Source organism: Podarcis vaucheri (assembly GCF_965113315.1).
Source record: "Podarcis vaucheri genome assembly, chromosome: 17".
Classification (NCBI taxonomy): Eukaryota; Metazoa; Chordata; class Lepidosauria; order Squamata; family Lacertidae; genus Podarcis; species Podarcis vaucheri.
In genome coordinates this window covers 34,074,941-34,090,414 of record NC_138755.1, presented here as the reverse complement: position 1 = coordinate 34,090,414, position 15,474 = coordinate 34,074,941, and the positions used below count along the sequence as shown (strand labels likewise).

Genomic DNA, 15,474 nt, shown 5'->3' with positions numbered 1-15,474 from the left:
CCAGTGGTGGGAGCGCACTGGAGCCAGAGTAAACGGGAATGTGATGTTGTTGCTGGCATGTGTCGGTCTCCAGAGACAATGGAGTGCACTTTTGCGGGTGACATCAAACTGCCACAATAGCGGCACCGAAGCAACCTCCCTGGGGTGCAAATTTGGGCAGCATGTATGGCAGTCATGGGCTACCCAAATGACAAGACCCCTGACTCGGCCTTGCTGATGTGGTCCAAAGGAAAGCAGAGAAATATGGTTGATGTTAAGTTGTGGGTAAACATATCAGATGACACAGCGATTCTCCAAACAGCTCTTGTTTATTCACAGGTCAGAACGGAACTGAACTGAAAGGTTCAGCCAGCCTGCTTATATAGAGCTCCACTACAACGAAACTGTAACAACTTTCTGTAACTATCCAATCACTGAACGTCACTTTCAATCCCTTATTTGCATATGTGGAACTATCTACATTATCCCCCTGCTGGCCCAGGGTGAGAACTTCAGTACATAACAGTTGACATCTGCATGGCTGCAGGAATTGCCGGAAGGAGGCTTACAAAGCGCCGTCCAACCATCTTAGGGACTCTGGTTTTGTGTAGGTTTACTCCTCATAGTTTTATTTCTCCTAGATATGCTACCTTTCCAAACTGACGAGCCCCATCTGCCCTTTACAGCACATGCAAGCACTGCCTTCTTGACCATTGGACCCACTATTGGTCTTGTTCACTGAATCCACTGGAGCCTGCAGGGGAAATCCCTAACTCACTCAGGGTTTCAGACCCATCGGCTACTCTCATCTGATTAGCCGGCCAGTCAAAGCCGTTCCCAGGGTGTGCAGGGTGAACTGAGTGCAGGGTGGGGGACCAAATGTACGCAGCCAAAAATCCAGCTGGATTTGATTAGGATTTGATTTAATCAGGATTAGGCTATGTCACAGTGAACGCCCAACCTCTGGATTGGGGGAGCCTGTTTCAGAGTGTGCAATCAAATACAGTGGTACCTCGGGTTACATACGCTTCAGGTTACAGACTCCGCTAACCCAGAAATAGTGCTTCAGGTTAAGAACTTTGCTTCAGGATGAGAACAGAAATCGTGCTCCGGCGGTGCGGCAGCGGCAGGAAGCCCCATTAGCTAACGTGGTGCTTCAGGTTAAGAACAGTTTCAGGTTAAGAACAGACCTCCGGAACGAATTAAGTACTTAATCCGAGGTACCACTGTAAGACGCTCGCTTTTCTTTATTCAAAATATTTCTGAAATATACACTGCAGGGTGGGTAGAACTACCAAAAAGTGTTAGTTCCCCAAACTTCCGATCCGCAGAGTTACGCAATTTTGTGAGCCAGCCAAACTTTAGTCTGATTTCCAAAGGTCTCGGTCAGCAGGAAGCCATGAGAGAGAGAGAGGAAAAAATGATGTATGTCATAACTGGGATGTTGACACAGAGGAGGAAGAAAAAGAGGTAGAACCCTCGGCCAGGACTTTGGCTTACCAAGAGAGGGAAGGAGAAGAAATATTTCCCCTCTCTCATAGCGGAGGGCTAAAGGCAGGATCACACAGAATATCGACAAAACAAGGAGCGAAAATCAAACGGTCTGAACTGAAGCGGAACGCTTTCTGATCTTTACAGAGTCCTTCTAATAGGTAACATTTGCTTCTCATCTGGTTTTCTTTTTAAAGAAGAGTGTGAGTATATTTTCTATCAAATACAACACACAGACAGACAGACAGACACACACACAAATGCACATATAACATGGTTTGGTCATTTTAAGGGAAAATAGGATCAACGGAAGAAGGATTAGATGAATTAAGAAAAAACGAAAAGGAGATCTCTCTCATACCTTCCAACATTTCTCAGATGAAAATATGGGGATTACAGCCTCTCAGCTGAATCTATCTCATGTAGATTGTTGTAAAGAAAAAACGTGTGAGGGAGGGGATTATGTACAACACCTACAGATAAATGGAATGAAATAAAATCTGCAAGCTGCCTTGAGTCCCTGTCAGGGGAAAAGGTGGGGTATAATAATAATAATAATAATAATAATAATAATAATAATAATAATAATTTTTTAAAAATAGAAACTGTGAGAATGATCAGGAACATGATCAGGAGAGTAAATCCTATTGAACTCAGTGGGACTTAGTTCTGAGTAAATATACTTAGGTTTGCTGAACAGTCTTTACCCAGTTACCTGGGATAAACTCAATTGAATACAGTGGGACTTACTTCTGAGTAGACAGTCTTAAGGCTCCATTTACAATAAAGGAATAAACACTTTAGATGCTTCCTAAGAAATGGCAGGCTTTTGGTGCATTGCAATTAAAGAAGTTAAAATGGATTTGTGACATTTTCCTTCAAAATTATAGGAAGGGCTTTGAATGCCAGTTTAACAATTTCCTTCATTTGGTGCAGGTATTTTACTTTCAGTATAAACAGGACTCTGTTTTTGCACCTACACACATACCACTTTTAATTGTTCTCTCAGACATGGAGGGGACAAAAATGGAACACCGGGACATTCTGAGATCAAATCAGAATTGGGACGGCTTCTGTAATTCCGGGGCTGTCCCAGGAAAATCGGGACACTTGGAGGGTATACTAGCCAACAAATATAGTCATTTGTTTTGATTATAGGTTATAGAAAATAATGAGCATTGTAAGAGAGGGGAAATAGCCTTACCTATTGTAATATATTGAATATTATATTAAACAGAGGGTTCTTAATTCTACTTGTGGGATATATTGAGCTTTAAAGAAATGTAATCTGAATCCTGAAATACTGTCCACTGGGAGAGGGGGTTAATTTATATTTACACTTCAATCAATATTACTTTTGTAATAAATCTGAAAGAGCTGGTCTGTTGAGGATTCTTTGATCCTATCCAGCTAAAGTTGTGAATGCTTAAGGTAATTGTGTGACTAATAACTCGTTGGCTTCAATGGGGCTTGTTTTAAGCACAACTTATTTGTCATTGGATTGGATGCAACATGGGGCGATAAGCTTGCTATAACATGTGACATAAACCATGATCTTTGGTTGCTAATGAAACACTACTGAACTCTTTCAGATTAGCCAACATGGGTTGGCAGCATATTGTTCCTGGAATAACCCTCTTGTTGCTCAAGCTTACAGGCACATCCCTGTTCCTTGTTTTCAGTAAGTATTGGTCAGGTTTTAGTTTCAAGGCTGCCTTTCTATTTTCATATTTATTTTCACTTGTCATATCCATCATTTTTATTGTATTCTGTATGTGTCAATGACAATGTCCTCTTAGTGCTGTGAAAAAGTTGAATAGGAGATTACTAGGAAAGGAATAAAAATGAAAGCTGCCAATATTATAATTGTTGTTGTTTAGTCGTTTAGTCGTGTCCGACTCTTCGTGACCCCATGGACCAGAGCACGCCAGGCACTTCTGTCCTCCACTGCCTCCCGCAGTTTGATCAGACTCATGCTGGTAGCTTCAAGAACACCATCCAACCATCTCATTCTCTGTCGTCCCCTTCTCCTTGTGCCCTCCATCGGGTGAGCCCACACCCAGAATACGGTGTACAGTTCTGATCTCGACACCTCAAAAAGGTGTGGAAAGGGTCAAGGAACATGATGAATAGGCTGGAACAAGCTCCCCATGAGGAAATGTTAAAGCGTGATGGACTTTTTACCTTGGGAAAAGGTAAAGGTGAGGGAGGCATCACAAAGGAAGTAGATAGAGAGAGTTTTTCCTCCCTCTCTCATAATACTGAAGCAGAGGGTGATCTACGGGAGCTGAATGGTGGGAAATTCAGAACAGTCAAAAGGAAGTCTTTCTTCATGCGGCGCATAGATAAAACCATGGAAATCGTTTTTTGCAGGATGCTATTATGGCCACAAACCTGGACGGCCTTAAAAGAGGTTTAGTCAGCTTCATGTAAGGCAAGGCTAACAATGACTAAAAGCGATGACGGTTGCTAGGGAACACAAGCGAGGAGTGTGCTATTGCACTTACATCATGCTTGGGGCTTCCAAAACTCATCTGGTCACTGTGAGAATGTAGGGCCATAGCAATGCCCCTCCCCCCAAGGCCTTTCTGAGAAAGGAGAAGTCTGTCAGGTGAACAAGGATGGCATTGATGGAACAGGCTCAAATGTTTATTATTGAAGGTTGTAAAGAGATAAGCAAACTCAGGAATGCACATGGCCGTGGTGATGTGGGAGATGGCAGGGAGGAGGGAGATTGCAGGAAGGAGGGAAACCAAGACCTTACATGGTAATAGGAACTTACTATAACTTTTGATTTCCCAGAAATCAGGTGGTTTACAAGAAATCAGGTGGCATTGTATTCTGCAAATGTATAAAAAGGGGGCGCACCCTGACTGGGTGGTGCAGATTGCAAACTTATTGCTCTGTACCTTTGTCCTGCATATGCAAATAAATCCTGTTAAATCCTGCAAGGTTGGTTGCCATTTCGTGTGAATCTGTGCTCCGGGGACCCAATAGCAGATATGGAAAAGGTCCAACAAGAACAGAATGCTGGGCCAGATACAGTGGTGCCTCGCAAGACGAAAAGAATCTGTTCTGTGATTCTCTTCGTCTACCGGTTTTTTTGTCTTGCGAAGCAAGCCCATTGACGGATTAGCGGATTAGGGCTATTAGCGGCTTTTAGCGGTTTATCGGCTTATCGGATCAGCTGATAAGCGGCTTAGCGGCTTAGAAAAAGGGGGGGAACCCCGCAGGAACTCGCAAGACATTTTCGTCTTGTGAAGCAAGCCCATAGGAGATTCATTTTGCGAAGCACCTCCAAAACGGAAAACCCTTTCGTCTAGCGGGTTTTCCGTCTTGCGAGGCATTCGTCTTGCGGGGCACCACTGTAGGCCTTTGGCCTGATCCTGCAAGCTGAGTGCTTCAAAGTGCCTTTGTACACATCCCTCAGTCATCCCTCAGAGCCATCAAGTGACCATTATTATCCCAATAGTGCAGATAAGGGGCTGACAGAAACAGAGGCTTGCCTAATAAGGCCATTAAGTGACTTATTGTCTGCTCTTAGTGCTTATGATGGACTTGCTCTCCTAGCTGACAAGGAAATATGACTGCGTGCATACTGAATTTTAGCAGCCATGTTAAGGAGTGCTCATCAGACAGATGCCATTCCAAATGTTCTTGTTTTCAGTTCCACAGATCTTCCCTAGGGGAAACTTCAGCTTCATTCCTGAGGAGAATTATACAGGTAACACTACAACAGTTCTCTGGGGAATCTCTGAGCTTAAATAAAGAAGGGTTTTGCAAACATTCTTGCTGAAAAATGCAATTCTTTTTTTCACCGTTTCCGCAACACTCATCGATCAATGATGAAATAGTCCTGATTTGCTGTCACTCTTATTTGACTTTAATTTGCAGTGAATCAGTAACGCGGTCACATATCCAACCTTGATTGACTACATAATGTTGTGATGTCACACTCTACGCGCACCCTAATTGGCAAGGCTCAGCCACGCTACTACATCAGAAAACATTTTCCTCTTTTGAATATGGTGACATCATAATGTAGCCAAATTTGATTTGCTACCAAATCTGAGACATCATTCTGTTCATGATGCAGTTCCTGACTGGCTGAAATAATCTGCGTGACAGGAAGTAGAGAGAACCACAAGTCAGTTTGGCGGCGGGGTGGGGGTGGGAAGTGATGCTGAAACAGTTACAGCCAATAGAAAAGAAATGGTTCTTCACATAGCTCTCAACTTTTCCCTTTTCTTGCGAGGAATCCTATTTGGAATAAGGGAATTTCCCTTAAAAAAAGGGAAACGTTGACAGCTATGGTTCTTCACCAAACAGGACAGAATAAAAGGAGAATACTTATACAACAGAGAAGGAGAATCTCCAGTACACAGGCCAATCTAGGTTAGTCAGGAGTTCTAATTTGGCCCATGAGGCCATTTAACCCCCGGCCATGTCCGTCTGTCTCATATTATGACATCAAGTGTGGGTCAGGTAAAGCCATGGATGTGTGCATTTTGAACCTTTTTACATTTGGCACCAAATGCAAGTCGTTCTGGAATTGGTTCCACTCAGGGGCTTAAAAGTAGTGCTGATCCCTGATGCAAGCAGGGTGTTATGTACTGAGTTGAATAGGATCCAAAAGGCAACAGTCTGGTCCTAGAATAATAAGATTCAGAATGCAGCAGTCTGATTGGTCCTAGAACAATAGGATTCAGAATGCAGCAGTCTGATTGGTCCTAGAACAACAGGGTCCAGAATGCAGCAGTCTGATTGGTCCACAGAAACCACCCAATCCAGTTCCAGGTGGAAGTGACTCCGCAACCTGATTGGCCTACAGGAGTATCCCGGAATTAGCCAATCATGTGGGGCCCATTTTGTAAATAATGTATATAAGGCAGACATTCTGGGGGAACTTCCATTCCTCCTCACCACCATGAGCTGAATAAAGAGCATGAAATCCACTCTCGACTCTGAGTATATTTCACAGGGTATAAAGATTAGGTGTTGACTGAAAGCGCTCTCTCTCTCTCTCTCTCTCTCTCTCTCTCCAGGGATCATTGCAGCTATAGCTTGAAGTCATGATTCATTTAGGCTCTACAGAATTGAAATCAATTTTTAAAAAATAGTTTGAAAAGTTAATCGTGACATAAAACTGGTTGATTTCAGTGGGAACTAATTACAATTATGTACCTTTTATATTTGACTTCACTTAATAATGCTTTCTTTTGAAATGTTTAAGATTTTTTTTTTGTTAACTTTGCTCTGCTAAACGTGCATTCTGCAGTTGACCTCCTCTGTAGTTTTTTTTAAAAAAACAGTTTAGGATAATTTTTTAGGTAAAGGTAAAGGGACCCCTGCCCATTAGGTCCAGTCACGGACGACTCTGGGGTTGTGGCGCTCATCTCGCTTCACTGGCCGGGTCATGTGGCCAGCATGACTAAGCCTCTTCTGGCGAACCAGAGCAGCACAATTTTTTAGTTTCCTGTTAATTATGTTTCAATGAATGTTAATTGTATTTAAATGTATACTTTATATTTGACTTTCTTCAGTAAGATATTATTTTGATTTTTTTTATTTGCTGTTTTAATGTAGGTTGTAAACTGCTTTGAGACACCCCCCAGTATAAAAATGAAATGAAAAGTGAATAATTAACTCAGTCCAGATTGAACCCAAAGTACGGTATTTTTGGAAATACCTATCAAAATTTACCCCAAATCTAAATAGAAGAATACTACAGTTGTACAGCTTTTCAAAGTTTATTAATAGAGGCCAAAAATGTATTTGTTTTCAGAACTGCTGACTACTCCGAACCTGCCTGAAGCAAGAGCTACAATTGCAACCACAGGTATCATGTCATTTGATTATTTGGAAACAGAAACCAGTAGTATTAATTATATTGTGCTGTAAAAAAAAAAGAGGTGTTATGGATCTATTTTCTAGTCGGGAGAGAGCATGGGAGACTTTTAATGCTTTTCATAATAAATTGTTTATTTTTAAATGTACGGATTGAGGAGATGGAAAACAGGCAGGCAGGCACACACAGTCACAATAATAATCTTGAAGCTGCGTCATTCTGGTACCCTGAATGTTCTGGCAAGTCCCTGCAGGTGGTTCTTTTGTGGCACCAGTAACATATGAAAATCCACATCTCTGGGAATAGTAGTAACTACACAAGCTTTACACTACACAAGCGTCAAGGCAGTGGCGTAGCGTGGGTTGTCAGCACCCGGGGCAAGGCAAGTAATTTGTGCCCCCTAACCCGTGGATTTGCGCCTCCTAACCCGTGGATTTGCGCCCCCTAACCCTAACCCCCAGATGTTGCACCCAGTGCGGCCGGCCCCCCTGCACCCCCCACGCTACGCCACTGCGTCGAGGGACGCGGGTGGCGCTGTGGGTAAAAACCTCAGCGCCTAGGACTTGCCGATCGCATGATCGGCGGTTTGAATCCCCGCGGTGGGGTGCGCTCCCGTTGTTCTGTCCCAGCGCCTGCCAACCTAGCAGTTCGAAAGCACCCCCGGGTGCAAGTAGATAAATATAGGGACCGCTTACCAGCGGGAAGGTAAACGGCATTCCGTGTGCTGCGCTGCCTCGCTGGAGCAGCTTGTCACGCTGGCCATGTGACCCGGAAGTGTCTGTGGACAGCGCTGGCCCCCGGCCTCTTAAGCGAGATGGGCGCGCAACCCTAGAGTCTGTCAAGACTGGCCCGTACAGGCAGGGGTACCTTTACCTTTACCCTACACAAGCTTTAGAAGACATTTGAAGGCAGCCCTGCATAGAGAAGTTTTTAAAAAGTATTTTATTATGATTTTGTATATGCTGGAAGCTACTATGGTTTAAAGTGAGACGATACTGCTTTAATTGTATGATGTGGATGTGGTTTAATTATGAACATGCAGAGGTTGCAAGTGGTTCCAGGGGACACAGTTGTAATAGGGACAACAACAACAACAACAACAACAACAACAACAACAACAACTTTATTATTTATACCCCACCCATCTGGCTGGATTTCCCCAGCCACTCTGGGCGGCTTCCAACAAAAGATTAAAAGTACATTAAAATACCAGTCATTAAAAACTTCCCTAAACATGACTGCCTTTGGATGGGACTCCTTGCCAATACATGTTCAGTGAACATACTGGGGGGGGGGGCAGGGGCAGAAAGCAAAGAAACACAGTTCTTTGGCAGTTAGATAAATATGTAACTAAACCAATACTCCTAAACTACACTGCCTTTTTTCAATTTAACCTTCCATATATCCAGCTGGAGGCCCAAGAACCTTCTTGTAGATCTTGTCTCCATCCACTCATTGAAGGAAGAGGGACATACACAAAATCGCCCCACCTGCCCCTCAGTGGAGGCATGCATGCAGTTTCAGCAAGATCAAGAATGTCCAGCTAGGGTCTAGGAAAGCAGCAAGCAGGCATCTAAGATGGCATTTGAATGAGGGCAAAGTCCTCTCTGGTGGTGACAGTGTGTGAATCACCATTCCCTTCTAGAGTTGGAATTTTCATTATTAATACAGTGGTGCCTCGCAAGACGAAAAGAATCCGTTCTGCGATTCTCTTCGTCTAGCGGTTTTTTCGTCTTGCGAAGCAGATTAGCGCTATTAGCGGCTTTTAGCGGCTTTTAGCGGCTTATCTGCTGATCGGATCAGCTGATAAGCGGCTTAGCGGCTTAGAAAGGAGGGGGGAGGGAAAAAAACCAGCAGGAACTCGCAAGACATTGTCGTCTTGCGAAGCAAGCCCATAGGAAATTCGTTTTGCGAAGCACCTCCAAAACGGAAAACTCTTTTGTCTAGCGAGTTTTCCGTCTTGCGAAGCATTCGTCTTGCGGGGCACCACTGTATTGAGTTCTTGATGTGTTCATCTGCTTTTATCATGCTGCAGTCCAGATTCCTCAGAAGCCTCCTACATGGGAAAGACACAGAGGGAGTGAATTTTGGTTTACGGAAACCAGGGAGGTTTGGTTGCACTGCCGAGTCGATTGCATGCAATGGAGCTCCGACCTAGCGATCATCAGTGATAGAAATGAACTGGTAAGATTGGGCCCACTTTGATGAGAAAAAAATGTGCCACTGGAGTTAAATTTCTTTAACCAGGGATAAGGAGAGTTGAGAACATCTTGCACAGAATTCACACCATACCTGTAAAAGCTCATCCAAGTCACATTTAAAGTACATGAATTTCCCCAAAGAATCATGGGAATTGTAGTTTAAGTGTCCTGGGAACAACCTTTAAGACAATCTTCAGCAGTGTTGTGGCCTCCAGATGTTTTCTGCTGGCTGGAGTTGTAGCCAAAAGCATCTGGAAGCTACTAGAGTGACGAAAAGTGTGGTATCCTTTTCATGTGGTCTGAATGCTTCATTGTCCTTGAAGGCACAAATAGATTCTTCTGCCTTAGTGGGAGCTGGAAAAAAACAATCTAATCTTACTTGGCTTCGTAATCTCTTTCAATATGCCCTTGTCATTATATGCATCTTAATTTTGTTATGTTGCTTCCTTCAATGCGTTCCTGGCCTCATAAGTCTTTTCTCTCGCCTTCTCTCTCCCCCTAAACCACCCAATAAACTCCTTGCTGCCTACTTTGCGAAATGGCAACACCAACAGTAAACCTATGGTGAGATGTGGACGGATTTATTTTGGGCATACGCTGGCAGACCACGTATCCCGAAATATTCTTGTCCCATCGATCCTGGACGGATTTATTTTGGGCATGCGCTGGCAGACCACGTATCCCGAAATATTTTTGTCCCATCGACCCTGGCGAACTTATTTTGGGCATTTGTTGGCACACCACTAATCCTGAAATATTTTTGCCTTATTTACCCAGAATGCCTCGCAAACAAGAAAAGAAAGGGGGAGATAAAGGGAAGTTTTCCTTCTGCCCATACTTGCTGCATTTTGGGGAAGCCTTGCACCTTTTCTCTTGCATTCTAGAAAGTCTTGCTTATAATCTTTTCCCTGCTTTTGCACACACTGTACGAACCTGCTCTTCATGCCTAGCTGACCACATCTACAGAACCTGATTGTTATATTGTTTCGTGCCATATTAATCTCTAGTTACAATTAATTAGGAGGCTTCATGCCTGTCTAGTTCCAGCTTCGATTCCCAGCCTTTACTCCATCGATGATAAATGATCACATGTAATCCCCACCTCTCACATGTAATTCCCACCTTATGCTTATGTATCAACCAATCAGCGACAAGCACACCTGTGGCAATGCTTGTAATATTCAATAAAAGAGGCTCTCAGGGGTCCGCCCAGACAGACGCCTCATGTTACACCTGCCTCTCGTCTCCTGTGATTTTTCATTCCTACACTTTTCATCTGGCCGTCCTTGCCAGTTGTGATTTCCTCTGCCCTGATTTTCCTCATTCATTCATTCATTCTTCTCTTGCCAGGAGTTTATTCAGAATAAAACTGCAATGGGTTCTTATTTCATTGGACTAACATATACAGTGGCTCAAAACAAATGGCTATGGATCGACGGCACGGAACTCAGGAATAACCTGTATGTATGATATTCTCTTTCACCCTTCTTATGGTGGGTGGGTTACATCCTCCATGGGGCATCGTCTTCACTCACTGGCCCTGTTTCTGAAAGCTCTCTGTTGTATAAAGGGACCCCTGACCATTAGGTCCAGTCGTGACCGACTGGGGTTGCGGTGCTCATCTCGCTTTATTGGCCGAGGGAGCCGGCGTACAGCTTCTGGGTCATGTGACCAGCATGACTAAGCCGCTTCTGGCGAACCAGAGCAGCGCACGGAAATGCCATTTACCTTCCCACCTATTTATCTACTTTGAGGTGCTTTCGAACTGCTAGGTTGGCAGGAGCAGGGACCGAGCAACGGGAGCTCACCCCGTTGCGGGGATTCGAACCGCCGACCTTCTGATTGGCAAGTCCTAGGTTCTGTGGTTTAACCCACAGTGCCACCACCGTCCCTCTGTTGTATATAGTACTGGAATACCTTCAGATAAGATGATGCTCAGGATGACTTGATGCCAAAAAGGGTATCCTGCATATTGAGTTGTTGTCAAGAAGTGGTAATTTCAGCAAACGCAACTTTTCACATGCCTGCATGGCAAGTTGCATCTGCCAGAATGCCCTCTTCTGCATTACTCTTGAAGATATATTCTTCAACTTCTCACAGATGAAAACAAGGACACTGCCGTAACATCTCTAGGCTCAGTTCACATGTAATGCTAAGTCCCAACAGGGCTTCCTTCCAAGGTGAGAGGAAGTGACCTAGGTGTAGTCTGGCAGGACAGCTTACTCTTTGGAATTAACCCCTTCATGCATTTAGACTTAAGCATATTGGCTATATGAAGCCGGTTACCCCACATGGTCCTGCTTTGAAAAAGACAAACCATGTGACAGAGTCTGGATCATATACTAATCCAAATGATGGGTTAGCCCACAGCAGTGCCCACATGCTTGTGCAATTGTGCTAAGTCATACTTTGGTTTAATGTTACATATACGGTAAATCGGGTCCTAGTGTCACACCAAGAATCTCTGCCAGAATCCCTCCCCTGTTATTAATCATGGCTAAATTCCGCTCGCCATATGCTGCATTCATTCCTTCTTCCAATCAGCAGTTCGAATCCGTGTTATGGGGCGAGCTCCTGTTGCTCTATTCCAGCTTTTCCCAACCTAGCAGTTTGAAAGCACGCCAGTGCAAGTAGATAAATAGGTACCACTGTGGCGGGAAGGTAAATGGCATTTCAGTGTACTCTGGCTTCCATCACGGTGTCCTGTTGCGCCAGAAGCAGTTTAGTTGTGACCCACATGACCCAGAAAGCTGTCTGTGGACAAACGCTAATTCCCTCGGCCTGAAAGCAAGATGAGCAATAGTCGCCTTTGACTGGACTTAACCATCCAGGGGTTGTTTACCTATTTTACCTATCATTCCCTATGGCACATCCTGTACTGCACAGGTTTAAAAACTGTGTGTTTCTTCCTTTGCTTAGTGATCAGAACACAAGTGTTTTCTAGTATCTTGTTCCTTGTCTGCACAGTTTATTAAATTATGGTTTGTTTGATTGTCTGGACCTTGTCTGGTGGCTTCACTAATTTGCTGCCATCAAAGTCATGGTTTCGTTAGTGACTTATTCAAATTGGTTTAACTATAAGGAGGCTATTGGTTAGTCAGTTTTCTCAGAAAAGTGAAACTGAAAGCAACTTACAACCTCGCATCATGTTGCAGGTTGGGGGTGAAGGTGGGACCTGAGTCTGAAAAAGCTGAGGACAACACCCCCAGGGAGTTTTTAGACGTTCCTAGGGAGTTTTGAAGCTGAGGGAGTTAACAAGCTGGCCAATAAGGCACCTCTTGTCCATTTACTAGTGCCATCTGGTTCCCCTGAGTACTAGCCTGAGAAGCAAAATGAGCATGGAGGAGCAACACTGGGAATTGGCCATTTTGGGTGGGCAGTGTCTGGGGCTTTGATCCACACAACCCCTTCCTCTGCTTCTCCATCAAAGTTAGGCTTCTCAGGAAAGGAGTTGCTGATTAGGGCCTTAGCCAATGATCAGCCATTATGCTTAGTTGTAGCAAACACGGTCAACTTCACAGTTCTGCTGCACTCTGTTTTTACAGCTTTGCAATGAGACCCAAAGTGGCGGACGATGAATGTGCAACTCTTGCAGCAGGAGAACTGAAACCAGTGTCATGCCACCAAGAACACCACTGTATCTGTGAGAAGAATCCTAAGTAGTTCATCTGAAACAGTACCATGCAGTGACGTAACAAGGAAGAAGACAGAACCATGGACTTTTATTCTGGGACATTGTCAGCTCTATCTGGGGGAGCCTTCTCCATGCAGAGAAGATGCTCTAACCCTTCCCTCAGGTTGGACTTCAAAGCAATGAATGGAAATGTTATGTACTGAAGTTCTCACCCTGGGCCAGCAGGGGGATACTGTAGATAGTTATGCAAATAAGGGATCGAAAGTGACATTCAGTGATTGGATAGTTTTAGAAAATTGTTACAGTTACATTGTACTGGAGCTCTATATAAGCAGGCTGACTGAGCCCTTCAGTTCAGTTCTGTCCTGGCCTGTGAATAAACAAGAGCTGCCTGAAGAATCGCTGTGTCGTCTGATATGTTCACCCACAACATAACAGGAAAAGCATTATAATTTCCTAATAACTAAAACGTCTTTAAACCTGTCTCCAAGTCCACACACTGATGTGTGCTTTTCTATTTTACAATTTTGAACTGATAATATCAGAAATGTGTAAGCAGAATAAGAATGATTATTTTGAATCTTAAAGGCTTTGGCCTAGTGTTGCGTGCTCTGCAATTCTTTTGAGCCATGAAAACTCCCAAGAGTCCAGCATAGGCCTAGCTTTTCTTTCTTTTGGAATGAGGCAACTGGTGGTTTACTAAGCCTTTTGTGTGATATATGGTTTATTTAAACATAGATGCAGGTTGGGCATAGATAGCAGGTTCACAGTTTCTGAGGAACGTTGGAGGGCATGTCAGAATTAAACCCTGCTGCCTCATCCGTTTTCTAGTGGTGGGAGACACAAGCGCCGTTAAAATCTCACGTGAAGCAGGTGAGCTCCCTGTGCCTCTCTTCAATCCATCTGAAACCCAACAACTTGATGACATCCCCAGTGGTGTGCAGTGAAATTTTTCGTAGGGGAACAGTTAGGGCCAGAGGCGAGGGAAATCATGCCTTCCTCCCTAAGCTGGGCAGAAGCTTCTTGGGCTTTGGGAAGACGGCACCAGGGGAACATTTAGGGGACTAGCCTCTGGAAGAGGGAAGAATGACAAGCACTCTTGCAGGAAAAGATTTCCAAAGATGCCTGGGTTTCAGTTCCTTAAATGAAAACATAATGACATTCCACCCACACCCCTAATTGCAGCTAGATAACGCAGGAAAAACACTGTGGGCACAGGAAAGCAACACGCAATGTTTAAAGATTATTATTGTATTAAAAAGGGGTGATTTGTTTATTTAGAATGTATATGTATATGTATATGTACATACATATACATATATATGTATATCTATATGTATATATATATATAGCTTAATCAGAAAAATCTCCAAGCGATGTACATGATAAAATAATTATCAATAAAACATAGATAAAATCGGCAACACTTTTTTTATTTAACCATATATACATTATATGTTTATTTTGCTCTGGCCTACATGCATTGCTGTACAGTACTGCATGTGTGTGAAAAGTCATGTATTTCAGCTCTGGGTAGCAAAGCACAGACGATTTGCAAATTTGTGTATGTGTGTGACAAATTCCAGAGGGGTCATCCAGTTAGGCTGCAATAATAGATTGTAATGGATTGCTTTGAAGTCATTTCAGCATCAGGTGGAAATGAAAATCTCCCCAACATCCCTCTTGCTCCTGCTTTCATGCCGCTATCCTGTCCTGTACTTCGCCAGAACAAAGATGGCAACCCTATTCGTGATGGAGAACCTCGTGTCTTATTTTAAGAGGTTATGACGTCAACCGTTATAATGCCGTGATCTACAGAGAAAAACCAAATTGACACCCCCCCCCCCTGTTCTCACTAATTGTTCCTACCAAGCCAGACTGGTTTTACCACTAGCTAGAGTGAGAGTTTGGGTGTTATGAAAGGGTAGCAAACGGTTAGCTATTTACTTTACTATGATTGCATTTCTTACTGCCAGGCAAGGGGAGATGCGCTAGTAGGATTTTCTGCCTCAGGTGCTTCAGAATTTACAGTGCATTTCTAGACATGTCTAATTTCTATTAAATTGAATGGGGCTTATTCCCAATTCCCAAGCCTTCACAAATTTTTTTTGTGGGGGAGGGGGAAGAGTGTATCTGTATTATGCGCAATAGCACCTTGTCTTTAGTGTGCATGAATGTAAATATATTAGTCTTGTCACTTAAGCTGCAATTCTGTACGCACTTATCTTAAAGTCAGACCCTCTCAGTTCTTCTTTCTAAGTAGACATATATAGGTATGCACAGCCTGCCAATTGTCCAGGTCAAACGCTGCAGCTGGTCAG

At 43.6% G+C, this 15,474-nt stretch overlaps 1 protein-coding gene across 2 annotated transcripts; it reads left to right on the top strand.

The window, feature by feature from the left end:
* The first annotated feature begins 1,136 nt into the window (after positions 1 to 1,136).
* Positions 1,137 to 13,552, top strand: LOC309522054 (C-type lectin domain family 5 member A-like). 2 transcript variants are annotated; one of them, XM_082205269.1, is made up of 7 exons: positions 1,137 to 1,673; positions 3,063 to 3,151; positions 5,138 to 5,194; positions 7,256 to 7,309; positions 9,354 to 9,502; positions 10,870 to 10,979; positions 13,065 to 13,552. In XM_082205269.1, exons 2-7 carry the CDS (start codon positions 3,073 to 3,075, stop codon positions 13,180 to 13,182), a joined length of 567 nt encoding a protein of 188 aa, XP_082061395.1. In that variant the 5' UTR covers positions 1,137 to 1,673; positions 3,063 to 3,072; the 3' UTR covers positions 13,183 to 13,552. The 2 variants fall into 2 exon arrangements, with proteins under 2 accessions (XP_082061395.1, XP_082061394.1); XM_082205268.1 differs by having other exon boundaries at positions 1,147 to 1,631.
* The last annotated feature ends 1,922 nt before the right edge of the window (positions 13,553 to 15,474 follow it).